Source organism: Numenius arquata, chromosome 21, assembly GCF_964106895.1.
Source record: "Numenius arquata chromosome 21, bNumArq3.hap1.1, whole genome shotgun sequence".
NCBI classification, from domain to species: Eukaryota; Metazoa; Chordata; class Aves; order Charadriiformes; family Scolopacidae; genus Numenius; species Numenius arquata.
In genome coordinates this window covers 7028640-7056531 of record NC_133596.1, presented here as the reverse complement: position 1 = coordinate 7056531, position 27892 = coordinate 7028640, and the positions used below count along the sequence as shown (strand labels likewise).

At 47.9% G+C, this 27892-nt stretch overlaps 1 protein-coding gene across 1 annotated transcript in view; it reads left to right on the top strand.

Annotated features, from left to right (window-relative positions):
- Positions 1-25183, top strand: part of KIAA0319L (KIAA0319 like) — a 30445-nt gene extending 5262 nt beyond the window's left edge. Inside the window, exons 2-20 of the mRNA XM_074161862.1 lie at positions 13-707; positions 5025-5316; positions 6001-6102; positions 6944-7041; positions 8222-8309; positions 9548-9640; positions 10225-10357; positions 11491-11719; positions 12313-12436; positions 12987-13119; positions 14013-14161; positions 14480-14631; positions 14821-14959; positions 15298-15457; positions 17558-17700; positions 18680-18802; positions 19319-19409; positions 19767-19858; positions 21873-25183. Of these exons, the coding sequence (XP_074017963.1) occupies positions 13-707; positions 5025-5316; positions 6001-6102; positions 6944-7041; positions 8222-8309; positions 9548-9640; positions 10225-10357; positions 11491-11719; positions 12313-12436; positions 12987-13119; positions 14013-14161; positions 14480-14631; positions 14821-14959; positions 15298-15457; positions 17558-17700; positions 18680-18802; positions 19319-19409; positions 19767-19858; positions 21873-22060 (3224 nt within the window). The 3' untranslated portion in view covers positions 22061-25183. The remainder of the gene's footprint in view (positions 1-12; positions 708-5024; positions 5317-6000; positions 6103-6943; positions 7042-8221; positions 8310-9547; positions 9641-10224; positions 10358-11490; positions 11720-12312; positions 12437-12986; positions 13120-14012; positions 14162-14479; positions 14632-14820; positions 14960-15297; positions 15458-17557; positions 17701-18679; positions 18803-19318; positions 19410-19766; positions 19859-21872) is intronic.
- The last annotated feature ends 2709 nt before the right edge of the window (positions 25184-27892 follow it).

The window sequence follows — 27892 nt, the reverse complement described above, 5'->3', positions numbered from 1 at the left end:
CCCCTTTCCCAGATGCAAACTGGAACAGATCTGAGTGCGAGCCAGGGAAGATCCTGTTTGGTGGCCATTTGAGATCGTGGGAAGATCAGCATTTGCAGCTTCTGGAAGGATTTCACACTGTGCGCTCCTGTCAGAGCGCCTGCTGCCAGAGCCCCGTCTGTGATGCATTTTGGCTCTTGGAAAATATGTGCATCCAGGTGAAGTGCACTACGCCTGGCATGTGTCAGGCAAACAGGACTGGCTTTCCTGGCTCCGTTTTGGTGTTTTTAAAGAAATCACAAAGCACAGAGCACTTAAAGTTTCAAACGGAAGGTGATGTGAAGACCTGGTTTCGCAAGTGGTCGGACTGGGACATCCCTCTCCAGGGGAAAAAAAGACTGCGGAGGTCATTCCAGCAGTGGAGCTTGGCAGGTAACCCGGCAGAATTCCTCCAAAGGGAGATAGCAGCGAGCCCCAGCAGCGAGGCTGCAGCCGGAGCATTGGATAGAAAATCCAGAAGCAGCCGAAGTGAAGCAGAGCGCTTGAAGGATCGAGTGCTGAGGCGCTTGGTGGCTGACAGGCCAGTTCCTGAAGGCCACCCAAGTCCAAAGGAAGACTTGCTGACAAATGGACAGGATCCAAGAGAGCAGAAAACCAAAAGCCTGTTCCCTCCTAAAAGCAATAATGTGACTAGATGGAGTGATGCAGATGCTGTTGTCTCACCACAGGTGAGTGGGACTGATGGGGCGGGACTGGGCTTCCTGGACAGCCGTCATCCTCCTTGCTCGATCTCGTTTTTGACTTAAAACTGCTTCAGTGGTGGGCTACCTTCCTGGGTGCCTGTTCTCTGCCCTCTCTCAATAAGGCAAGGCCAAGGGTTGGGTATTTTATTTGTTTTTTGGGGGGGTAGGGTTTTTTTTCCCACCTCTTCCTCACTGGGGTAAACTGTCTTTGGGAAGGTGAGGGAGATGGAGGTTGTGATAATGCTTATCCTTTGTATAATCATACAACGTACTTGCCAGGGGAGGAGGAAAGGTGAGATGGGATGTCAGTGAAAAGTGCCTGGGAGTTGAAAACTGCTACCTGTAAAAGTTCCTTTTTAGATCCACAAAATAAAAGAAGCTGTTTTCCTTTGAGTGCTGAATTGAGGCAGTTAAATATGTTATTTTATAGACTCATGCATAGAGTTTCCAGTGTGCTTCCAGGTCAGCCTGCTTGCTTGAGCTGGCATCTTAATGCCAACTTTTTTGTTCTGTTTTTAAGACTGCTTCAGTTTGTCAAATCCACAAAAGCTTACATTGGCATTGGTTGAATGAAACCAGTTTAGTCTCTACTCCAAACATGTGCAATGTTAATCTAGTAAATCTAGATGTTAGTCTTAAAGAGAAACGGGCACATTTCAATTGTTAAATGATGTTTGTATTTTTAAATCTGCAAATAGTTTGGGTTTTTTTTGAGCCTTGTCATCCAAAAAAGCCCGTGCACTTGTGATGGTGAGATAGAAAGAATTCTGCTTTGTGAAACTGTTCTTTAAATACCTTTTGCCATATTTCTAGCATTTGGCACTGCTGAAGCCTGATGCCTTTCCCTGTAGTCACATTCTAGTTCTGGAAATTTGACTAAATTTGTTTCTCTCCCTTGTCTTCAAATCTTGGTTCCAGGTAGGGCTGTGACTGGTCCGAGCCACCACCCAGCAGAGCAGGATGTGGAGAGCAGCCAAGGGACACGGCTGAGAGCTCCAGGGCAGCCCTGCTGCCGTGTGAAATCATGCACTACAACTTTACAAATGTTTGATTTTCCAGAACCCCACAGCAGTTAGGGCTGACTCGAGGTCTCAGCTTTCTCTCTCCCCTGCAGTACTGCAGCATTTCCACCTGCCTCTTCTTTCCTCCTCCTAATAGCTGAGATGTATGCGGTGACCCCGTTCTCGCAGTTGTTATGCGTGCAGTGTCTGGGGAGATTTCTTCACAGCCAGTCTTAAATGTCTTCTGTTGTTCTTGGGTAATAGTTGTTCTGTCTCCCTCCATGTTCGGTTTGAAGTGTTGCGTTCTGAGTTGTATTATTACTCTTCAGTGCCTGTCCAGTAAACTGGTTGCAAATATTAAATTACATGGATTAATCAGCTTCTGAGTATTGCTGAATATCCAGGATTTCCCATCTTTAGGAAGCACTCTCCATTGCCATTAAGGTGCACTGTTGAATATATGCTGGGGAAAGGTTTTTATTCTCCTTACTGATTTTTCGCTAGTAAGAAAGTCCAGATCTCTTGACAAAATGCAGGTTCATCAAAACAAACACTTCTTACTGAAGTATATAGGCTGTGATGGAATTCCTGGCAGTCACATTTTTGAGGTTTAACATGGAGTTTTTGTGGAGGAGAAGGAATTAAGAAATCCACCTTAACAGGAGTATTGAGTGGAAGCTGGTTCTACACAGCCCCGGGCTAATTCCTTGATTATTGAACCATCCGACTTTCACTGGCAAAATCTAAGGTGAGCTCTGCAGCTGTCTTTGCGTTCCTGATCTGAGAGCAGTTTAATTTAGGCCAAGGATATAACATCCGAGGCTGTGTACTTGGGCCGTGGCCAGCCTTTGCAGGAGGGAGATGCTAAAGCAGGGAGTTTTCCAAGTTGCGTTGATTTGGGCCAGAATATGTAAAGTTACACATGTGATGAAATCAGTAGAATTTCACCTGGGCTAGATTTTGGGCCAGTACATGGAGCATGTGGCTTCAGCAGGTGAATGCTGAGCATTTTAGACTGCATTCTTAAAGGTTGGGAAGGTGGGGAAAATACTGGATCATCGCTGCATGCAAAGCAGTCCATACCTTGGAGCATCGAACATCTGAAGTGGGAAAGGACATCTGAGGTCAAAGGAGCTCTTGCCTCCTCTCTAAAAAGGCCAAAATAAATTAATATGCATATTCTCCCCTTTTGTCGATGAGCATTGCACGTGTGGCAAAGGCAGGTCTTCTCCTAGAGACTCAGGGAAAAGTCAAGTGACTGTTTTAGGAAAACATTCCCTCACTGAGTTCTAATTTTCCTCATGCAGTTCTCAGGGCTCCATGGCCATCTGCAGTGTCCTTTGCTGATGTGCAGCTAGCAGTAATTTGTGGTTTTACTGTATCCATGCTGTGGAACCGGAGATGGGTGAAGGAGAGGGTACCAGGATAAACTGCAGTGCACCCCGCTCATCAGCCCTTAGCTAAGGGAGAGAAATTCATGTTTTTCCATGAGTGAGTGACATTTTCCGGGCACCATTTTTTTTTTTTCTGCCTCACCGTAGAAGTACTTGTCAATTTTAAAATATAGCAATGCATTTAATAGCCAGTTAGGAGAAGTATTTAGGCGCAGTGCTGCTGAGGAGAAGGGCTGCTGCAGCACTGCAGCAGTTCTGCAGGGAGGCTGTGGAAAAAGCTGCAGCCTTTAAAGTGGAGTTGTTATAACAGAGCTCATTCCTGCACTCACAATTCTGGGTACTCCTGGCCCTTTCAAAAAGAAAAGAAAATTCCAGAAGACGGGTATTTTTCTTTCAAGTAACGTAGGTTTGGTGCAGATTCTGATGCACATAGCTGCTTGCTCCATCAAACAGACACGGGACTCTCAGACAGGGAGGCCAAGTCACTCGTCCCAGGCCAAAGGCAGTTAAGGGTTGGAATCCAAAGTGTCTGACGCTCCTGCGTTCACTCAGGTCAATGTGCCATTTCTCTCTATTTTTTAAGCTAATAGGATAGGGCAGCTGGCAAACTTCTAGTCTCCTCCTCATTTATCCTCAAGAATGAAATCTTCTGTTCTTTATTTAAAGAATTCAGGGTTACGGAGTAAAGATAAGAAGTGTCTCAGCTTGCAAGCATTAGAGGCATTTTTGACTGTTATGTTGCCCGAGGCAAAGCTTTATCTAACTCAAGCTCTCCACAGACATTTGGCTGTCAATTCATCCTGGAGACTTCTGGGAGGAAGAGATCTCTCTTAACTGTAAAGTTTGGGGTTTTTTAGGCATTAAAGAGTGAATCAAAGAAGCATGCAGCTCACTGGAAATATTACTGAGCAAAGTGGAGGCTCAGCCGTGGTGCCTGGTGGCAGATGCGGGTCTCCTGCATGCTGTGTGTGACAACTGGTCTTGTCACCCATCAGGGTTGATTCTTGCTCAGCAAAAAGTGCTTTTCCCCGTAGTAGTAGAAGTCATGGAGACCTTCTGCTCCTGTGTCTTTCCTAAAGAGCCTGTCTCAAGATGTTCTCAAAATAGAGTTAGTGCCACAAAATGTGCAACACACATGGACTTCATGGGGGAAGGTGAATCGTCAAGAGTATTGCCTGGCAGGCTAAGAACTGGAATGGGGCTGGGTACTGTAAGAGGAATTTTCTGATGAAAGAAAGGAAATTGTTACTGCCACGTTGCTTATTTTCAATAAAGTGGCTCATCCTGTGAGGATGTGAGCACAGGTTCTGCCTGCGAGCTGGGCTCCCTGCCCCAGCAGCGTCTCCTGTGGTGTGTGCGCGGGGAATGCTCTGTGTCGGGTCACCTTGCTTTGAAGAATGATTCTGAAGTAAATTTCCTCTTGCTGCAATGATTCGATTATTACATAAAAATGCCATTGCAATCCTCCTGCTTGGTGCTTGCCAACTGCACGGCTTTAGAAAAAGGAATACGTGGCCAAAACAAATGGCCCAAATGAACCCCAGTTCCTGGTCCCTGTTTTTCACTTCTGTTCTTTTCACTCTCTGTTCTTTCAGCTCCACTCGCTGCAATTTTGAACCTAGATCTTCTGTCAGGTTTGCCACATCAGCAGCTGTAATACTTAAGATGGTGTAGTTAAACCTAAGGTCCTAACCAGCATTCAGCTGAGCTAGAGATGGTGTATGTGCTGTGGAGGAAGAACAGGGAGAAACATTGTAAAGAGAGAAAGGGAAGCAGTAAAACATCCTACTTCTGGGAAAAACAAACCAGGGGCTTTTCAGCCTCCCTAACTGAAGGAGGTGAAGCGTGGCACAGTAAAACAAAACTGACTTTCAGAATTCAAGCTAAGACAACTTTTTTCTTCACAGATCCAGACAGGAACATCTGCACCCGCACCGTCAGTGTTGGCTACGTTCTCCAGCGCTTCAGCACAGGGCTTGACTGCCACGGGGAAGATGGAGAAGCCTGGGCAGACGGATGATGCTTCGCTCCATCCTCATTCCTCAGATGCGTTGCCCACAGTCAGCCCCATGCCAGGGAAAAGCACAACGAAGATGCCGGCAGCTACTTCTGTGCCAAGTGGAGTTCCCACAAATGGCAGTGTTTCTACAGTCCAGACCAACACTGCTGAGTCCCTAAGTACTACTGCCACCACACCAGGTGAGGACCAGCTGCTCCAGCAAGTGTCATCTGCTCAGGTTTTGTTGACAAGCCATTGCACCATTGACCATAGTTTTGTAGTTTTTAAGAACAAGCTACATGTTGATTTATTTGAAATAGAATGGCAAGAAAATGCTTAAGCAGGGATTGAAAAGAAAATATAAATAAAAGGAACAGGTTTGTATTTTGAGTTTCCATGCTCAGCGTGGTAGCTATGCAGTTTTTTTAAAAAAAAAAAATCTTAGTCCCCAAGCAGTTTTTCAAAAAAGAAATACCGTGGATTCTTCATATATTTGTGAAGACCTGAAATGGCAGTTTGGTGAGTAGCGGTGTTTGTCTTGCTATGCCATGAGGCTGCAGGTGAAGATTCCCCCATGCAGTGCCCGAGGGTCACATTTCGGCTCTTAGAAAAAAGGAGCAGGAGCTGCACAGTATCTGCAAAGAGAGAGAGATGACTGAGTAATTTTGGGCTTGTCTTAAAATTGTAAAACACCATTAGTGCTTTTGCATTAACAATGAGAAACCTGAAACGGCAGCTGTATTGAGTGACAGGGTGTTTACAAAATACAGCCATTTGTGGCTGGTTTCTATTCCACAGGCTCTGAAGTCAAGGCTGTTTTTATGTATGTATCTAATTTATTTTTTTTCCTCTTCCTCTTTCAATTCTGTGCTTCTCCCTCTCAGTTATGAAGGAGCTGGTGGTTTCCGCTGGAGACAGTGTCGAAGTGACCCTGCCAAAGAATGAAGTTCAGCTGAATGCGTTTGTGCTTCCTGAACCACCACCTCGTAAGGCTTCCCTGGGAATTCTGCTAAGGGCTTAGGGTGGTGAAATGGCAAATAGGCGATATATACAGCATTAAATAAGGACAGTCTTGACAATGTCTTTTGTCAGAGAACACTTTCCTGTAGAAATCTTTCATCCTGTGCTGCCTCTCACAGAAAATAGCAAGACACAAAAAACATTGGAAATGTTACAAAGTCATTAGATTTGGGTGATGGCGTACTCTAAGTGGTGTGTGAGGAAGCAGTGGAGCTTCAGCATCTATTCATGATACCTGCTGATAGGTGACAAGCTGTCTTAGCAAGTGGTCTCTCATTTGGTGGATTGCAATCTGATGGGGGGGTTGACATGCGGAGGAACACGTTTCTATACGCTCCTCATTTCATCGTGCAAATTGTTCACAAGTATTTGTAAAGTCCTTGTCTATGGCTCTGTCCACGATGGCGGCGGGAGAGCGCAGGGAGAGGCAAGCGTGTTGGGTGTTGTGCAGCAGCAGAGGTGGCTGAGATGCATTCCTCTTCAAAAACTGGCATTACGGTGTGTCTGCAGGATTTGAGGGCACCAATTTTTCTCTCTTATTATCCTGGAGCTGTGGTTGTTCCAAAGCTCTTTAATGCCTTAGAGGCTGAAAGATGGGTTTTGGCTCCAGAGTAAATGTGTTTAGAAGCACAGATTGTCTCTTTTCCTGGGAATATTCCCAAAAAGCTGCAGCCCAAATTCCAAGCTGTCTCATTTCTCCATAGTGCAGCAGAATGTGCCTTGTAAATGTTTAATACCTTTGCTTTTATTTAGCATGGCAGAAAGGCAGTCTTCTAAAAACTAACATCTGGACTTTGTTTTTTTCAGGAACCACTTACTCCTATGAGTGGGAATTGATTACTCATCCAAAAGACTACAGTGGAGAAATGGAAGGGAAGCACTCCCAGACCCTTAAGTTATCTAAGGTAAAGCTTTTGCTGCTTAGTATCCTGTTGTGTGAAATGCCAAGTGAAGAAGACGAGGACCCTGGCAGCCAGGAGAGACTCGTGTGTGATTTCGGGATGAATAGGAAATTGCGTGATGGGCAGGCAGCCAAAGTTTGACTGCAAGCCCTCTTCTAAGTCTCTTATAAAAAAGGAGATTGATCTGGCATGAGGGAAAGAAGAAATTGATTTCAGGATCTAAAAGCTGCCTACGAGCAGTGTGTCGAGCTGTACAAATGGCACAATTTAACATTAACAAAGGGTTGTGAATGTTTCTGCTACTGAAAGGTTCTGGTGGTCTGTTTAGGTGTGAAGCCTTGCACTTACCCACTGGAAAAGGGACTCGCTGATTCTGTTACTGAGAGCTATGGACTGCCTCCTAGCAGGTCCCTGGCTGCTGCTTTCAGACAAGTTCTAACAGTGAAAGAATTGCTGGTTTCTGCACTTGGGGATTCTTAACAAGGGAATAGCTTTAAATATTATGTGGATATACAGTTCTGTATTTGAGAGATTCCTTTGAGCATCTCGGATTGTGCTGCGCTTGGAAGAAATCTACAGGCTCTAGTGACAATGTCATGCAGAGAAAAGCCCTTTGAAAGGAGCGTGTCTGTCTCTCTCAGGGTTTCAGCCTTTTGGATACCATGATTGTTGTCCAGCACCTAGTCCTTCGCTCTCTCTTCTTGGTTCAGCAGTGGATGATGAAGGGGTGACTGCCTGAGTCATGTCACCTAGAAGGAAGAGAAGAAATTCTTTCCTTTGTCAAAACACACAAGAAGAGATTTTCTTCTCTTACATACAGCCTTTCTCATCTCAAAAGCAATCTGCTCGTACAGATTCCTCTGGCCAGACAACCTGAACTAATCTCTCTTATCTCTCTTCTGTTTGCCTATTGTTGCTTGAAAATAAAGCTTGACTGACAATCCTGTGGCAGAAAGAAATATTGGTCTTTGGTTTCTGCACAGCCATTGTAAACTAAAAGATACGTAATACCATTTTGGCATGGAAACCATCCCTCGCTGTGTGTGCAGAGGTTGAGGCATAATTGCCTGTTTTATGCTGCTAATGTATTTCTGTGCCAACGCATTGTAACTTGACCTTCTAATAGCTCCTGAACAAGGTGCTGCCATCCTGAAGGTAAATAATCTTTTGTGTTTCCTTCCAGCTTACCGTTGGTCTGTATGAATTCAAAGTCGTCGTTGATGGGGAAAACGCACGTGGAGAGGGTTACGTGAATGTTACTGTGAATCCAAGTGAGTGGGTGGAATTGTGTCTTTCCTTAACTTCATCTCTCTCTGATACCTGTATCATGGTGTATTTTGCTTATTTGACTGGACCCTGGTTTAACGTAGTGAAAACTCGTTGTGCTGTGAACTCCAGATATATGTATGTGTATTAGGTCATTTCCTGAGATCTGAAACTACTGCTAATACACGTAGCTGTTTCTGCTGTCCTGCATACAGGCCAACCGCTCAATAGAAGAGCTGGATACTGATACAAAAGTGCTTAGCAAATGCCTCACCCTGGAAAGCCACTGCTTCAATAAAAACTAGCTGTAACCGGGTAAAAAGCTTAGAGCGGCAGGAGCAAAAAATGAAGGGAAGCCAGAGCTTTGAAGCTCCTTTGGAGGTTCTTTTCTTCCCTGTCCAGTAAAGAATATCGCTCCCAACCACAGGCAGGTTAAGTCAAATCTCATTCCTTGCTGTAAGACATGGTTTGCAGATGAGCTGGTGTAGATACAGCAGCTTGTGCTGACTGTCCCACCAGCTCTCACTCTTAGATGGCCTGTGTAAAGAGGGAACCACAGGTTCTGCATCTCCTTTTATGCAAAAAAGACTATTTTGCACACTGCAGCAAGACTTTTTCTACAACCTTTGTGGGCAAAAAAAGTGGTTTTGCTCTCCCTAAATTAGCAAGAGAGTGTGGCTGGCCTTTTGGATGCCCTTACTGATCATTTCCTTATAAGCAGTGAATCTGCAGCTGGCAGCGTGCAGCAAAATCATTCATTTTTCAGAGCTGCAGCCAAACTTTGGCAAGAAGCTGTAGGTGCTGCTCTGTTAGAATGGTCTGTGCTTGAATGCTTGCCCCAGTATGGGAGAACTGATGCAGTGCAGCGTTTCCAGAGCCACTGGTGTGGCACTTCACCTCCTTGCTCTTTTAAATCCCTTTCCTTGGCACTGTTTCCCCGCTTTGGTGTATAACTTCCTGAAAGCAGGAATCACTGCCGTTGATTGTGCAGTTCTCTGCAGTCAGTCTGCTTGGTGGCTGTCCTGGAGCTGTGTGGCACAGCAGTTCCACGCTTGGGGTTCCTCTCTGGATTCACTGACTGCGGGACTGAGGGGTTAGACAGGGCTGGGGAGAGAGAAGGGGATGTGCAATACATATTCTGCCTGCTGCTCCCAGTGCAGAGTTTTTGCGGAGTTGCTTGGCCAGGGCTTTGTATCGTGGTCTGCCTGTAGATGTCATTGTAAGAGCTTGGTTGTTGTTGCAGAGCCTCGGGTGAATCAGCCCCCTGTTGCCATCGTGTCCCCACAGTTCCAGGAGATTTCACTGCCAACCATTTCAACGGTTATCGATGGCAGCCGTGAGTACCCGCTGTGTTAAATGCAGTAGTCTGGCAAGCCTGGTTTCTGTGCGTTTGCTCCTGGGCTCGCACTTTGGGTTAAATTTAAGAGGAACTGGCTGTGACACTATCAAACACGCTTTAGTGAAAAGAATCAGTTTTTCTTGCCAGGAGAGGGGAATGCATGCACGACAGCACCTCCGTGTTTCCTTTTGAAGGGCACTGGCCTGAGTCAATCTCCTAAAAAAAGGAAAAGCTTTAGAGGTTGCTGCTTAGAATAAAAAAAAATTACTAGCAGTCAAAATTACTGGCCTCTTGAGTTGAGCTTCAAACGTATTAGTGAGCTGACACAGCACCTCTGCTCGTCCTGGACCGCACTAGGGCTTTTCAGGAATTTCTTGAAATATATTCAAGTTGTCTTACCCCCCACTAATATTATTTTTTTAATGTTTTGTTTTGTTTGGGGGGGGGAGGTGTTGTCTTCCCCAAGCACACATGCAAACCTGGGACTGAGGGGGTTGGAGTAGGGGACTAAACATCCCGCTTTTGTGAAGCATCGTTTTCCAATTCCTTGTTACGTGTATTTTCTTCCCTAATTGGAACAGAAAGCACTGATGATGATAAAATTGTCAGCTATCACTGGGAAGAGCTGAAGGGCCCTTTGCGGGAGGAAAAGGTTTCTAGTGATACTGCCATATTGACGCTGACCAATCTGGTACCCGGGAATTACACGTTCAGGTAGGTTGTACCTGGAAGAGTTGATCAGTTCTCGTCCTTTATGAGTAAAGTTTACAAGATTTCTGAAGTGTTAGTGTGGTTTCAAAAAACCCCAAGCAAACAAAACCAAGCCAAAAAAAAGACCAAACCCTCAAAACCAAACAAAAAAGATGGAGAGAACTCTTATTTTGTGATGTTCTCTCTCCACTTTCAGGTGGTTTCAGAGCTTTTCACTTCAGAAGAGATAAGCTACCCAGCTACTTCTTATTCCTGAGTTGTAGCACTGCTTTAAGGTGATGGCAGAAGGGAATGTGTGCTCTACCAGAGCTACAAAATGTCTCTTGAAATGTCAAATCTAAATTGTTTGGGTAAAGGCTTAGGAAGAAATGCAGTCTTACATCCAGTTTTTAAATGCAGTGTGTTTGTCCCAGATAAGTGCATGAGGCCTAATTTTTTTCTGCATGTACCTGAGTAATAGATAGTAGCTGGTTTTACTTTAATATTTGTTCTGTGGTTTTCCTTTGCTCTGCATTTTGGTGTGATGTCCATGCACTGCATCAGCAGATCTATTTAAAATAAAATAAACCCGAGTACCTATACCTGAACACTGTTTTCTTCTGAAGCAGTTGGTATATGATCGGATCAGATCGATGTTCAGATCTAGATTTAGAAAAAGCAGTTCTGTTTTGTGGTATGAGCCTACCCGAGGAACCCTGTGTTCAGGCCACGTGTGGGTTAATAATGAACTTCTGTGTCTGCGTTAACGAGAGTCTGCTATTGGGAGGCAGGGTCAGACCCAGGGAGGTCTTTTCCTTCACAGCTGAGTATGCGAGAGCGGATGATCTTTCACTAGCACGGTTTTATCTTGGCAATCGGTAGATTTCAAGTGAGATGAATGTGGCTGTTGAATTTCTTGCATCGCTTTGAGGCTGATAATTGGGCATTCGGCAGAAGTTTCTATTCAGAAAAAAGCACAGTTGCCTCAAACCTTTTTTCACTCCTGAAAAAAAAAAATTGCTATCCTGTCCTTAAGTGTCTTAAGTTTCTAACTTTTCTTTTGCATTTCAGTTAACTCCAGCCAGTGTTTTGTAGTCAGTTCTGATAATCGTGACTATTCACTGCTTTCACTCTGTTTTTTTAACTCCTCTCTCCAGTCTAACAGTAGTGGACTCAGATGGTGCCAGCAACTCCACCACTGCAAACCTGACTGTGAACAAAGCGGTGGATTATCCTCCAGTGGCAAACGCTGGCCCGAACCAAGTGATCACCCTGCCTCAGAACTCCATCACCCTCTACGGCAACCAGAGCACCGACGATCACAGCATCGTCAGCTACGAGTGGCTCCTCAGCCCCAACAGCAAAGGGAAGGTGATGGAGATGCAGGTCAGTGCAGGCCTCCCGTGCTCATCCTGGGTTACTCACTAGCTGACTTTTTTTTTTTTCTCTAATAAAACCATTTTTAACTGTTAGCAAATGTTTCTTATAATCCTACAGAATAAGCATGTGATGCTTAAATATATACTTAAAACGAAACCCACGTGAAGCTGGTATTGGTGTAGTGGCTGAGCTGGTGCACCAGTCTAGCCAGAGGTTTTCACTGGCATCCTGTTTCCTTTCTCGAGCAATGCAGTTTTAAATAGTGCTGGAGAATGGGGGATTGAGAGGGATGGGAACCTGATGTCTCTGGATTCTGATGTCCCATACAGCAGGTCTCAGCTCAACTTGATCACCCCCATGTATCTCACTTTTCCATGTCATCATTTTTCATTTAAAGATTATTACTACTGCCAAGGTTATGGAATAAGTCCATGAATCTGGTTCTCAATGGGTATGATTTGTACAGGGCTCCCCAGAGGTTTTGCTCGAGATGCTGTCTATTGAATCTCAAAAGTCCTGAACACCTGTATGGCATTAGCCTTGTTCTGTCATCATCTGTGTAAGGATTCTTCTTAATACATGAATATGTTTTCTCAAAGGGGGTGAGGACACCAGTCTTGCAGCTCTCTGCCATGCAAGAAGGTGATTACACGTACCAGCTGATAGTGACAGACTCTGCTGGGCACCAGTCCACCGCAGAGGTCACTGTGATAGTCCAGCCGGGTAAGCTGCCTTTACCTGCTTTTGCCACTTCAATTCCGGGGGTTGGAGGTGAGCATCAATCTGCCAGCGGACTCTAGATCTTACAGTAGTTTTGTGCTACTTTCAGAAAAGCTGCTCTAATTTCAGCCTGTTCTGGGCTGATAAACCAACAAAAGAAAGTTTCTAGAAATGCTGCCTTTCTAGGCTGTTCTCTCCTTTTACACAATGGGTCTAATTGATGTTATCCCACTGTAACAGCAGGGTTGTGTTTCCGAGCAGCTGCCTCTGCCTGCAGTGTTTGGTCCTGGGACAGGAGCAGGAAAAGTGGCGTAATTCTTAAAGAACGAGAGCAAAAATCACAACTCCTAGATTTTGTTCTCATTTTATTGCAGATGTGTGAATGAAGCACTGAGCTGAACTCTTAATTGCTTTTAACCTCACTTTCTCTGAGCACAAGGTTGAGATAATGGGCAAGAATATCCTAGGGATCATGGAGAAACTTCTTAATGCTGGGGTTTTAATCTCCGCCTTTTATGGCATGTGTATGAAAAATACTGCAATCCTTTTTCAGAGAACAATAAGCCCCCAAAGGCAGATGCTGGTCCAGATAAAGAATTAACTCTTCCTGTGGACAGCACCACTCTAGATGGCAGCAAGAGCTCAGATGACCAGAAGATAGTCTCCTTCCTCTGGGAAAAAACACGGTGCGTATCGTCTTCCAGACTGTTCTTAAGCAAGTATCTCAGTCTTTCATTGAAAACAAGACACATGGCTACATAATTCCTGTGTGTTAAATCCTGCTCGCATCGGGCCTGATAAGCTTTACCAGTGATTCAAATGAGACAAGGATTTATGTTTCATTGGGAAGAGGTGGAGTTTTAAGCATTAGAAATACCTTTGCCTTCATCTCGGGGCCTGATTCCTGTTCTCAGCGTGGCCGTGGCATGCGAGGGAGACAGGCCACGTTCAAATCACAGCAGTGTAGTGTGGTCTTGGCTGAGTGAAGAGACTGACTCTTGTAATCAAATAACAGCAAGACCTTCTAACTTGGTCCTTTTGCAGCATGTTGGAATGAGGCAGAGCCCTGCTCTTCTCGTTGTCGTGCTTCCCTTCAGACTATGATTCCCTGAAGTGCTTTAGGGAATTCAGGGGAAAAAGCCTTGAACGACTTGCAGTAGTTTTTTCTTTTTGCTAATGCAAAGTCTCTGCAAAGCTCTTTTAAATGAAGGAACTACTTTTGCTCTCTACCTTTTCTTTAAAAAATTGCCTTATTGTGCAGTTCACAAACCAATTTTGCTGAAAGTACCACTTTTTGTACACACTACTTAAATGCTGGTATCATTGCTCCCCTGGTTTAAAAATAACCAAACCACTAAACCCCCAGAAATTATGCTTTTTGTTCTGAGTGCTGCACTTACTCTTTTGATTATCTTACTGTAACAGGAGAAAATAATTTTGCTTTTTGTAGTGGGCTCAGTATTTGCAGACAACTGTCTGTTTGCATCCCCATAAGCTCTGCTTGAGCCTCCTGTTTGGTGTGAGGCTTGTTCCCACAGTCTGCGGAAAACTTAAACTCTTCCTCTTGTGCTTTGGTTAGGGGCCCAGATGGTGTCAAGCTGGAGAACGCCAACAGCAGCATTGCCACTGTAACAGGCCTTCAAGTTGGGACTTATGAGTTTACTCTGACGGTTAAAGACGAGAGGAACTTGCAGAGCCAGAGCTCGGTCAACGTCATTGTCAAAGAAGGTACGTCCGGCTGTGACAGAGCTGCTGGAGACACAGGTTATTTCTGAGACTTCAGCAAATCCTGTGCTCAGAGGCACAAATAGAATAAGGAATGGGTGAAAAATAATGTGGAGAGCTCTAAAATGGCCTTATTTGAATCAGGGGTTTACCCCTTTCTGGAGGAACAGTATCTTCAGCTGAATACCACAGTGTGTTATTTCCCTTCTCTTCCCCCAGAGTCAGATGGGGATTTCTGGGTTACAGTGGAAATATAATGCTGTAGGTTTTGATTGGGCTTTACCAGATTTTTCTCCAGCTGCTTTCTTTCTGTTTGCTTAGAGATAAACAAGCCGCCAGTTGCGAAGATTGCTGGTAACGTTGTCATCACCCTCCCCACAAATACAGCCGAGCTGGATGGATCCAAGTCCTCTGATGATAAGGGAATTGTCAGCTACTTGTGGACCCGGGACGAGGGGAGCCCTGCAGCTGGGGTGAGGGTTCTTTTTTAAATGGCAAGCCTGCAGCATCACAAAAGTCAGTGAGAGGTAGCATTGATGGCTCCTGAGGAAATGTAAAGCTGATCGATGCACCTTTTACCTTTTAGTGATCCTTAAGTATGATGATATATCATGCTGGTTTGATCCTTTGTTTCCTGATACTTATTTTGCTCTGCCATCCAGGAAGTCTTAAATAATTCAGACCATCATCCTGTCCTTCTCCTGTCCAATCTGGTAGAAGGGACCTACACATTCCACCTCAGAGTAACAGATGCCAAAGGAGAGAGTGATGTGGAAAGGAGCACGGTGGAAGTCAAGCCTGGTGAGCCTGGTGTTTGTGCTGCACCACGTTTCCCTGGAGTGCCCTAGCAAGCCCTCTGTCTGGCTACAGTGTACTGAGATTAAAATGTGTAGTCTAGTCCAGCTCAGAACTGTAAAAGGTCAGAAGTTTTGGGGGATGTGATTGTATTTTCATGTGGTTCTCTGGGGCTCACTCTTACTGTTGCCATTACCTGTGAAAAGTCATAGACTTGTATCCCTTCCTACACTGAGATTCTGTAATTTTGTGTTCAAAGATCCTGGAAAGATAATAGAAACCTGACTTGCACCTAGATTATTAAACAGAAGTTCTAAGATCTGTATTATCTACCTTCTCACTAGATCCTAGGAAAAATAACCTTGTGGAGATGATTCTGGATGTTAACGTCAGCCAGCTGACTGAGAGGCAGAAGGGGATGTTCATCCGACAAATAGGTGTCCTGCTGGGGGTCCTTGACTCAGACATCACCGTGCAGAAGATCCAGCCCTACACTGAACAAAGGTAGGGTTTTCTGTGAGAGCACCTGGAGGGGGATTGCTGGAAGGTTTAGTAAACCAAGAGGTATTTACTCTTGGGAAGCAGATCGGGCATGTGGAGATGTTGCGTAAAATAGCTATTCCTGGTTGCTCAGGTCAGAGAAGGTGTGTTGCCAAGCAGGTCCTGGGTGTCTTTCCCCTCTGGAGACAGTGCATTGCCTTCAAACGCTGTTTGCTGCTGCTAATGTCTTTGCTCTCAAATCTGTAAATAAGAACTAATCTAATTTGGTTTTGAAAATTGTGAGGATTATCTGAAGGGTGTTCTACAGCTGTGACTTGCAACAGGACAGATAACGGGGCTTGGTACACGAGTGGTTTGGTGAAACAGGCCACCCCAGAGGAGGTGGTGCAGCAGCCTCCTTGGCAGCAGCCAGCTTTTGTAGTGTGACATTAGCTTTACCTAAAATGAAATGTTGAAAACAAATGTAATTTTTGTTGGAAGAGATAAGGAAAACTTGGGTTTGATTGCTATTCAGCTTATGATAAACTACAGCTGGCCTCTTCTAAACAAGAGGAGGTTTGCTTATAGCCACGGCTGAGGGCCAGGGTGGCGTTGGCTGCCTGGTCAGTGTTGCTCAGCCCCGAGCCCAGCAGCCACAAAGTCATACAAGGGATGGTTTAGCCCGGCTGGATCCTGACCGTCCTGCTTTGGCATGAAAGTACCCAACAGAGTTTACCTTTTCACCTTGGTACAAATGGCTGGGCTGGGAAATTCACTGTTCTGCAGAAAACTTCAGCAACTGGCACTGTGGCATTGTCACACATGTCCCTGTACTAACAGCAGCCCCTCACTACTGCAGGGGTGTTTGAGGATGCCTGAACATGCCTGTGAGGGGCATGGCAACAAGCTCATCAAGGGCAGAGTGGTAGTCTGCTAAAATAAGTGTGATATTGCACTTAATTTTTGCTAAAAACGGAGTAGCTTTAAGATAGATAAAGCACTGAAAAAGATTTAAGGGACACGCTTAAAGTCACGCAGCAAGTCAGCAATAAATCTGCAGTTATCCTTTAGGCTTTCCTGAGTTCAGTAATGTATCGATTCCTTCGTGTCCACGTTGCCTGCTGTAGCAGTAAAATGAGAATTCATCGTCCGTGCAAAGCTAAAGAGCTCAGCCAGCACTTTGCTGTAATCCTACCTTTCTGTCTCTGCTGTGACCAGCCCAGTTGCTATTGTTCTTCACTGAGTAAGGCAGGGAAGGGATTCTTGTAATTAGTGCTTCATCTGTTTATATGTGTATTAAGAAGACAGAAGAGCAGGAAGTGAGCAGAGATTATTTTCCTGACAGATGGCTTTAAGATCCCATTTTTGCCTCAACTATCAAAGTAACTTGTACTGTTTAAAAATGATCTTTTTCCCCCGGCTGCTGTTTTTTTTCACATACTCTGAGGGCTTCACTAATATCCTTTTGACTCATGGGCTCACTGGTAATAATAAATCTGAAACATCCATGCATCCTTCTGTGAATCTGAAGGATACACGGGGCTCTGCAGGGGTAGCAAGCCTAGGGGAGCAAGTTCTTCTGTCATAAAGCTAATGCAATAAAAGATGCAGAATCCTCTACACCTGTGCTTTTTTCTGGCTATAACACCTTGTGCATTCAAACTAACTTTTGCAAAAGGCTGTAACCCTTCACTGTCTTCTCTGATGCTGGAGCTCTGTTAAGTGAGCCCCCAAGTTCCTTGTGTAGTAAGGTCTAAGGATCCCACAGTGAGGGAGGGAGGAGATTATGAAAATGGCAGGATGTTAAAGTTTTGGGGAATTTCATACTAAGCATGAACATGCGAAAATGTACTTGATGGTGTTTGTAACTAGCCTTGACAAAACCATTAGCAAACTCAAGGAGAGTCCAGCCCTAGCTTTGAAAATATGTCAGATCAGATGTCCCAAAGGGTTTTCTGCTGTGTGACCGGGTCTAACGTTACTGCGTCCAAGATGGAGACAGAAGTCTGGTCTTCACATAAATCTGGGATTCCGAATAAGTCCGTCTAATGACAGAGTGGGGAGAATGGCTCTCTGCCCGATGTTTGGAGAAGCAGCAGATAATCGTTTTTGTCTGACTTCCAGCACGAAGATGGTGTTTTTTGTACAGAACCAGCCTCCCCATCAGATATTCAAAGGACGAGAGGTAGCCTGGACGCTAAAAAACGAGCTACGGAAACAACAGTCAGACTTCCTCATCTTCCGGGCCCTAGAAATCAACACAGTCAGTAAGTAAGAGTCACTGGGGTACAAGGTAACATCTTTTCCCTTCTTCTCAGGTGCCTGCAAGAATAATGACCTTTGTGTGTGCTGCAAACACCTGCATGGGCACAGACATACACTCACTCCAGTAGCTTTCATGTGTTAGGAAATGGGAAACAGAAAAATAAGTCTGTTGGCCTATATGATAATCAGTTATTTCCCAACTGATTCTGTCTGTTCACTATTCAATTTCATATAAATAAGTGGTTCCTTGTAATGTTGCTGGGAAGATAAGAATTCACAAAATCAAAAGCAGGTTGATACTTGTGAAACTAAAATACAGTGTTAATGGAAGACAGCCAATGAAATGAGCGTCAGAATGAAAACACTAAAACCACAGATCTTGTAGCTGTGAACGTACTGATTTCCTCTCCAGCACGTACATCACTCTGAAGGAAATGCTTCCCTTCGGTTTTTTACAAGTTTACATTAGCGCTGATTTTTTTTGTTTGAGCTCCATCCTATGAGGATCATGTGCTGATCAGTTAGATATTTTAAATTAGAGTTATGTAAAGTAATTATTTTCATGACTTCCTGATCTTATGATTTTGTGGCCTTCAAAAGCCACTCTTCGGTTCTGTTTGGTCCCTGTAAAGGATCTATTTGTCTCTTGTCTGTCTCATGGGCTGGGTTTGAATTTGAAAATCAAACTCTTATGTAAAAACATTTACTGAACAAATATACAAGTTCCATAACTTGATTTGTTAGGCAAAATTTTCTCAGCATGTTATTGTGTGTTCAGTTGTTAGTGAAGCAGGACGTTTTGCTTTGGCATGAGACCTGGGTGCTTATGTTTGCACTTCCTATGGCTAAGCCAAGAGGATGAGCTCCAGAGTGACGAGACTCAAGTCAGAGCCTGGGAGGGTTGGTGGCATTGATCTGTACTGTCCCATTTTTGCCTCGCGTGCAAGTCGCTTAGTTCACCTTGTTGGTTTTGGTCCCTAGCATGTCAGCTGAACTGCTCCGAGCACGGGCGCTGTGACTCTTTCACCAAGCGGTGCATCTGTGACCCCTTCTGGATGGAGAACTTCATCAGGGTGCAGATGGGGGACGGCGAAAGCAACTGTGGTACGTACGGCCCCCTTGGGATTGTTCACCTTGGGAATGTAAACAGTGTTTGAAACCCAGGGCAGTAACACTTTCCCCCAGTGTCTCTGACGTGGTGCTCACACAAGGAGACAGTCCCTGCCCTGGTCTCACCACACATTCCTTCTAGGCAGGAGGTGCTTGGTGGGGAAGTGACTCCTCTTCAGACACTCTCGGTGAACACTCACTAAGAGTCGAGTCCATTCTTAGTGTATAAATCACAGCTCTTCTGTCGTGCCCCTGCAGAGACTTTCCTGCCATGGTAAAGCAAATTTTATAAATCAACACACATTGAAAAATGCCCTTGTGAGCGAGTCCGCACACTGGATCTCAAGCCTCTGACTTCTGTAGGTGTTAGTGGTGCTGTCAGAATTAGCCTCTCATTCTGCAAAGGGTCAGGCCTTCCTTTTCCTTGCCCAAGAACAGTCATGTAAAGCGCACGCTGTCAACTGTATGAGCTGCCAAAACGTCTTTCTCTCTGGGGTGTTTTGCTTTCAGAGTGGAGTGTGCTGTATGTGATCATTGCATCTTTCGTCATTGTGGTTGCCTTTGGAATCTTATCCTGGATGGTGATCTGCTGTTGCAAGAGGTGGGACTGAGGCCATAACCCCCACTGTATCGGTGCTTCAGAGCCGAGTAGCTGCATTAGGAGGTGAAAGATTCAAAGCCATCGTCCCAGCAGGTCTCAGTAGCCCTGGGATGCTAGGTTTTGTCACTCAGTGTTTCATGTGGAACGTTGAAGTCCAAGAACTCTGGGTTCAGTTAAGAAGCAAGACTTGGATTAGCCTGTAAATGTGCAACTAAAGCAACGTTTTTAACGTTTTGCTTTGTGATATGAGCATAATCTGAAATAAGCAAGTACTCTGGCTTTGAAGATCAGAGTTGTTTTTTAGTTCCAGCTTTTTTAGAAGTGGCCTGCCTCTTAATTCCCTTTCTTCCCCTTTAGACGAAAAGGAAAATCCAAAAGAAAAAGCAAATACAAGATTTTGGATGCAACGGATCAAGAAAGCCTGGAGTTGAAACCAAATCCCAAAGCAGGTAAGACATGAGAGGGAAGAGCTCAGCGTTTGCAGAATGCTGACTAAGAACACTCTTCCTCAGTAGACTTAAAATCACAGAGTGAAACAAACGTGATGTTAGGCACTGACAGGCGAGTCTCAGAAGATCCAAGAGCTTGTTTCAGCTCTGTAGGCAGGGTATTTAGTCAAGTTATCTAACCCTTTGGTTTAGAAATTGGGGATGAGACTGGCCTGGTTCTGATGTCTCCACTTCCTATCACAGGAGTAGAAGTGGACGCGTTTAAGTTGTGCAGACACCAGCCTGATCCAGGAAGCTCAAAACTGGCTCTTGACTATAACTTCTTTTGCTTGAAAGTTTTCCGCTCTGTTCAGGTAGTTTCCTTCTTGCCAATACGCAATTCCTTGGCCTTGCTCTACAGCAGAGCGTGCATTCAGCGTCACAAAGCTGTTCACTAAACTGGGTGACTTTGGCTTGTAAGCAAAGGGGCACCGAGCACCCTGAAGATACTCATGGCCCAGGGAGAGCGATGCTTATCTCTGCTCTCATATTCTCCCACCCCAAATGACTTGTTCATAAATTTATTCATTCTCGTCTTTGTGAGCATCAATCAGGCTCTGAAAGTTTCACATTTTAGCTCATCCTCTGATTTTTTCCGGGAAGCAGATGCTTATCTTAGGGGGGAGACCCATGAAGTCCTCAGTGGGCCATGTAGCCATTGGCCCATTCCAGAGAGGCACTCGTTTGTCTCCAATGTTCTTAGCCAGCATTTTCCTCTCCGCACGGCTGTCCTCGAGAGTGCTTGTCAGGTGCTTTGCAAAGATCATTGAGTTATTTCAGGCTGGAGCGTTTTTGCTGCGATCGTATCTGATACCTGAACCGAGCCCTGGTCACCTGCCGAGTGACCGGGAAGGGATGTGCACACACAGCCCCCCCCAAATGTGGGGGAGCACTTCAGCTGCGGAAATACACGTTTCAAATAAGAGTGTGTGTCCTGGTTTTGTTCAGAGGAGGGGTTATTTTAACTGTATGTGGAAAATAGTCCCTCATCCTTGTTTGCTGGTGGAAAAATAACTGTTCACCCCAGTGTTATCCCATTTAACACTGTTCCAGCAACGTGAGCAGTGCCTGCCGCCAGCGTCGGAGGGCATTGCAGCCACAGAGCTGATCAGACAATTCTTATGAGAGCCCGGCCATCCCAACTGCACAAATATACATACCCTTGAAGAAAACCTGGGTGTTTTTTCCTCCCTCAGCACCCAACTCGGCTTTAATCTGACCATCTGTCACCGCACGCAGAAGAGCCCTGCTGTTAAATAAAGGGCTCGTTGTTCTGCAGTCTGTAGCAAATGTGCCTCAACCGTTTGCTCTCTGGTAACTAAACTCATCTTGCCTCTTCTGAGGCTGGCTGCTGACTAAAGTCTTTTTCCCTGTTAGATATGTCCAGGGAGCATTCTGCTAACAGAGAAAATGTTGCATTTCTCCATTAAGGAAAAGCTAAATTTAAATATTTCCTCTGCTGACAATATCAGTAAACGTCTCTCTTCTGTCCTTGTGCATTAATCTAAATTCAGCCTGCTAATTTATCTCTCTTCCCTTGCAGGCAAGAGAAGCAGAGATGAGAGTAGGGAGGGTAGTAAGAAGGCAGTGATTTTCCCTCTCACACCTGCATATTCTCTTTACTGTGGCCATTAGGCCTCAGAGCTTTCTAGGCAATGCCCCGAGCAAGGTCGGGGAGACAAAGCTGCCCTGTGTGCTCACTGCCCCTTCTGGTAATGTAATTTGCTTTCTTATCTGTTTGTTGTGCTTTGCACTATCTCAGAGTGTCTGTGTGACCTCTGTCATGCCAAAGTGTCTGAAACAGGATCGCTTTGGCTTCTGCATTTGAGGAAATGAGTGACAGACAAAGGAAAGTCTGATTAGGCCGCCCCTTTGATGTGATAGAAAAAGGAGACTTAAAAGGGGGATGGAATAAGGTGAAGTTGTTGCCTAATATTAAAAGTATTTTTAACCTGGGAATCTCTCTCCTTCCAAGGCGGTAGACAGAAAGCCCAGGTCCTCAACACCAGCCTGATGCACTCTGAGTCTGAACTGGACAGCGATGAAGCCATCTTCACCTGGCCTGACCGTGAGAAAGGGAAGCTGCTCCGTAGCCAGAACGGCTCCTTGCGCAACGGACAAGTGATGCTCAAAGCCAAGAACCAGAGGGAGGAAATCCTATAGCTCCCCTCAGGTGGCCTTTTGCTGGAGCTCAGTGGGAAAGGCCATTCCCGTCCCTATCCTACAAGGGCCTTCGGAGGCCAGTTTGATTAGGAACAACGCTGCTAACTCGTTTCACAGAAAATAACTTTGTTGGGTTTCTTTTCATTCAGTTAAAACTGGTTGTACTTGAATTTGAACTTGAAGGGAAATCAAAGGGAGGAGGAGGCAACTGTGAACCCCAGGCGGAGCATCAGGAAAGGGCAGAGCTGGCATCTGGAGAGCGGCAGGACAGGACAGAACCACTCGGAGCAACTGTGAACACGCAGGACCCTCCTCGCACACCTCAGACTGCAGAGGGAATCGCTCACGGACTCCCAGCTCACTGGCCTTGGGAGCTCCTTGGAGGAGGAAGGTCAAGGCCGTGCTTTGAGCTATGCTCTGAGCTCCCTTCAGGCTCCAGTAGCCACCACGGGCTACTTGTGCTGTCAGATGGCTTTCTTCTCTTTTCCTCCCATCTTCCCTAATGGTTTAAGCACTATTTTAATTTAGACTTGTCCTTTCACATACACTGGGAGTGTAGAGGAGGGGGAATCTAAACACTGTGGTCACCCTCTGTCAGCTTGCAGGTAGGAGAGGGGTTTGTAGCTGTTCTAAATTACTGTCAGGCTTTTCTGGCTGGGAGTGTTGGTGACACGGTGCCTGTTTGGACGTGGAAAGCTGCCCTGTCTGTGGTGATGGGCAGCCCCTCTCCCGCTGGGTACCAGAGCCAGGAGGGGACTCCCACCTTTGCTCCCTGATGGCTGGCTTAATTCCAAAGCTGTGAGATGTTCAGTGGCCCCAGCACCTTCTGTTGGTCGCCAAGCCGTCCATGAGCCTGGACATTAACCATATCTCAGTTATGAAACACCATATACTATGGGGTTTGGGTTTGGTTTGTTTTTTTTTTTTTTTTTCCTTAAAATTTGCACAAGCCCGACAAAGAGGGGTTGACATCTCCGGTTCCCAGCAGCAGGCTGCTCCCTCTGGCTGGCAGCTTGGTGTCCTTCACTCTGTGGAAAAGGGATCTCTGGGGGCCGAGGGCATCGCGTGGTGAGTGCCAGCAGCCAGTGGCCACGTGGCTCTGGGAGACAGGTGTGTAGTGGCCCTTTATACCCGCTCCTTTATCTCACCGTGCTGCTTTCATGAGTTGCACCCCTGTCCTCGGGCAGAAATCGGCCTCTTGCTGGCATGAAGGATGCTGCTGCTGCTCTGTGGATGGGTGGGCAGTTTATTGCCTTTGTGTTTAACTTAAAAACTGGAAACTTGTTTCATTGGCTCTTTTTTTTTTTTTTTTTTTTGAGCTATGAAAGCCAAAAGGCTTTAACTTCCTCGGTTGTATTTATATTGCTGCACTACTGATTTGTGTTGAGCTCGATGAAGATTAAACACTATTGAATGCGAGGGAACGTTCCCTCACTGAATGTAGTCATGGCTGCTGCTACGTTTGTTTTTCTGGGCGCTCGGCTCTCTTCCCCGAGCACCAGCAGTGGGGCCTGCTGCTCTCCTGAGCACCGAGCCATTAGCCTCCTGGCCATGGGACTTGCCTCTCGCTTGCCTGCGTCACAGCCTGGGCCACCCTTCGGCTCGTGTCTGGCGTGGAGCTGGTGCTCCGAGCCAGGCTTCCCCTTCCCGGGCTGCTCCAGCTCTCCCCATGGCTCTGTCCGCCCCGGGACCACACACAGAGATGGCGGACACGGGGACGCTCCCCATGGAGTGCTCAGTGCCGGCTGCAGTGTGGTGGCCAGATGTTTAACTCTTGGTGATGCTTCCCTCTGGTGCATGTCCCCTTGTTGGGATGTAGGATGGACAAACTGGGAGAAAATGAGGTTTTGAGGCTGCAGGGGTGGATCCAGTGCGCTCCTGGGACAGTGCCTGGGAGAGAGTTGTGCTGTTCGAGGGGAGCTGTGGGACTCGTGATGGTTCTCATCCTTGGGGGCATGTGCCCTCTGAGCCTCTCGCTCCCCCCGGCCCGGGGATGTCCCCCCTGCAGTAGATCAGGGCTGGGGGCGGTGGTTCAGCTGCAGAGACCAGTACCCTCCCAGGAGATGCAGAGTGTGCTTCCAAGGGAGCCTGGCTTCTTGTTAGGGAAGAATGATAATCTGTATCGGCAACACCTTTGCTTGGCCGAGGCTGTTCTCATTGTCCTCGCCTCTCACTGTGGGGTACCTGGCGCAGGCTCGGGGTGCTTTAGGCAGCAGGGCCTGCCACGGCTGGGTTTTGGGGTGGGCTTTGGTGTTCTTCCCCAAGCGGTTGGGTTAGAGACCGTGTCCTTGCTCCTCAGCTGTTTGTCATCGGCAAGCGCAGGTTTGTGACAGAGCACAGAGCAGGCTCCCCTCAGGCTTCTGGCTCCCATGAGTATTCCCAGGATAGTGAGTGTTCCTGGCTGCAAAGCCCTTTTCCTCGCTCCAGGAGGAGCGTTAACCCTCGGTGCCGCTGAGCCCTCCCAGGGCTCCAAGAAACAGGGACACGCAGCAGCCAGCCTCGTGGGAGCACGAGGGCCCGTGAGGGTGATGGGGGCGAGGAGACCCCCCTGGGCTGAAGGCTGTAGATTTTGGCCCAGTGTAGGACCCTCCTGCCCCGGCGGCCGGGGTTGGCTGTTGGCTTTAGTGCCCCGTTAATGCCGAGCTCTCCGAGGTGTGTGCGCAGCCAACATGTGGGGTCTGAAACCCCCTGCCGCTCCTGCCCCATGGCATCACTGGCGTCGCTGCTGGGTTGTCACCCCACGAGCTGCCCTTGCTGGGGAAGGGTCCTGCATCCTCGTGCGTTAACGATTTCCCAATTAGAGACACCGGCTACCAGTCACCCATGTGTGGGAGTTAAAAGCTGAGACCTCTGTTAGATGAACCGTCAGCTTCACTTGATTTTGTTTTCCTCTTCAACATGTTCAAGCCCTGGTTGAGATGTTTCACGCAAACGTTGCATTCTAGTTTTAAAAGAGTTTGCTCTTAAATCTTTCCTCCCTTCTCCTGTGTAGGGGGGGCTGCCCAACCTGTCTGAACTTTGGTTTAACAATGTTTGCTGATTGCAGTGTTACTTGGATCAAGACTAAAAAGTAATTTTTTTAAACAAAATGTTTCTTGCAAATAAACAGGGAAGATGTTTTGCTGCTGCTCAGCTTGCTTCTTTCTCCAGTTTCAGCTGTGGGATGGTTCCCGGTGACCCCACTGTGCTCCTTGTGCAGGAATTGGAAGTCCCCCCTGGTTCCTCGTGCCCAGCAGAGGGTCTGGGCCGGCGCTGCTGGACGAGGGGCTGCCTTTGCTCCAGCCCCTGTGGCTCGTGGTGGGGCTCCAGGGCCAGTTTGGCTGCGGGGGCTGCCAGGAGCCTGCTTGACAGACGGCCAAGTTCCCTCCTTGCCCGGCGACCGGTGCAGGAGCCTCGACGCGTTGATCGCGTGGGGAGCGGGAGATGCCAAGCCTCGTGCTACGGGCCCTGGGCTTGTGTTTTGACCCCCCGGGTTGTTTATGTGCCCCTGCTTTCGCACAACTATAATTACTTTCTGCTACTTGAAGTCAAGTTTCAGCCTAAGCCCCCAAAGGCCCTTGTCCCTGGTCTCCTGCTGACCAGGTCCCGAGTCCCCCGTCCTGCCCGGGGCTGTTCCCCCACAGCCGAGCCAGGGGCCGACCGTTAATTTTCCCTGGAAAGCGAAAGAGCAGCAGCGTCGGGGCTCGAGCTGCCCCCACACCGGGGGTAACTGTTCCTCCTGCTGGAGCAGAGGAAGGTTTATTAATTAGCAGAGTCCTCGAGGCACATTAAGGCTGCCCAGCTGTCCCTGGGGCTGGCTGGTGGAGGGAATGTCCTTTAGCACCCAGAAGGGACCCAATGGTATCGGGGGACATGGATTTTTCAGAGAGGGGAGGAGACTCCCCCTCGGAGTTCTTCTGTCCCTGCGCATCTCACGTGGTGCAGGGATCGGGCTGGAGCCCTCGGAGTTCACGTGGCTCAATGTCACCTAAGGACATGAGAAGCCAAATCTGCTGGGCTCCCCAGCCCTCTGCCTTCAAAATAGAGCCCCCCCCCAACCCCTCCTGGGCATCAGCCAGCTCCCGATGCCGCAGCTCGCCTCTGCCTGGCCCCAGGGCAGGAACCTGCCTGGGAGCAGCCCTGTCTCTGGAACTCCGAGGCAGCAGAAGGCTCCTGCCTGTCGCCCCTCTGCCATCGGTGCTCAGCTGGGTCCCTTCATGTTCTCTGCTTGCTGTCCCCCAGCTCTGTTGGTTATTTCCCTCCCTGTCCCCGCGGGAAGCTCTCCCAAGGGCTGCCATGTCCCCATCAGCTCCCTTTGCTGTCTGCTCAGTGTCACTCGGTGTTTGCCAGCTCCTGGCAGAGATGCAGGAGGAAACCCAGTAAGTGCTCGCTCGTGGCGAGGGACAGGGCTTGGTGGCCATGGGTGAGGGAGCCCCGTGTCCCCCAGCTGCGGGGGCTCAGGGCTCAGCTTCTGGTGGGGAAAGCTTGTACCAGCCCCAGGGCAAGGTGGGGAGAGCCTGGATTTCTCACTGCCCTGAGGGCAAAGAGCTGCTCCTGCTGCAGCTGTGTCCCCTCCCCAGGGGACCCGGGTCATGTCTGGAGCCTCCCAGCAGCCCCAGGCTCCTTATTTGAGAGAAATCTCAGAAATAAGTTTTGTTGCAGGAGTTTCACAGCTCAAGAAACTGAGGCAGCTCAAGGACTCTGCCCACCCCTGGGGTGGTTGGCCTGGCTTTTCGGTGGCAGAGCAACCCAGGGAAGCCTCAGGGTCCCTCGGGAAGGGGTTGCAAGGATGCAGCTGCTGGCACTGCAATGCTGCAGGCGCCCGAGACCAGCATCCCTGTCAGACGGAGCCGGGGAGCTCTGGGGAGCTGCAAATACAACCCCGGCTCCGCTTGTCCCTCCCTAAGTAGTGCCCAGGGTAAGGAGGAGTTCAAAAAGGAAAAAAAAACTCTTGCTGGAACCTGGGGGGAGAGCACGGTTTTGGCTTTTCTCTCTCCACACACGTCCTCGCCCCTCGGCTTGCGCTGTCCTTGCTCCCACCCTGTGGATTTGGCACTGCTCCCCAGCGCCTTCCTGTCACTAGGATTCCCTGAATCGCTCCTGCTTTCCCTCCCGCAGCCGGGCTCTCCCCAGCCTTGGTGGCCGCTGGCAGGAGCTCCTGCACCTCGCCCGAGGCCCCCCCGCAGCCCCGGGGGGGACACGGTTATGGTCCCGGTAACGATAACGACCTCCTCATTAAGCTCTGAGACGGCATCGCTGTGATGATGGGCACGGGCAGCCCCTGCCAGCAAAGGGCACTGCAGGGATGCTGGTGGCTCCTGGGGACTTGGGGACACCGTGGCACCACTGGCACCCCCCGACCACGGGAGCTGCCCCCGGGGCCGTGTCAGGGGGGCAGAGTGGGGACGTTTGGTCGCTGCCCCGGGAGAGGCCAGGATTTGCAGGGGGCTCGGCTGGAGGAGCCACCCTATGCTGGCTGTGTCCCTGTGGGAAGGGGTCACCCCGCCACAGCCCTCCCTGCACCTCCCTCCTGGCCAGGCATGGACGCCGCGTTCATCCCTGGGTCGCTGCTGGCCCAGTGGGCAAGTTACAAGCGTTTTGGGGAGAGCATGGCTGGCTCGGGACAGGGACATCCCTCCTGCAGCCGCCTCCTCCCCTCTCCCGCTCCTCGTCCTGCTGAAGCGGGGCCCCGGGGGGTGTCGGGGTGCCATGTGGGTGCTGCTGTGCAGGCCCACGGGTGCCATCACCCTCCATCCGTCCCTCCATCCGTCTGTCCGTCCGTGCGGGGCCCCGTGGGCCGAGTGAGTCCCTCTTTCCATTGTTCAAACAATCTCTTTTCCACACGCGGTGCCA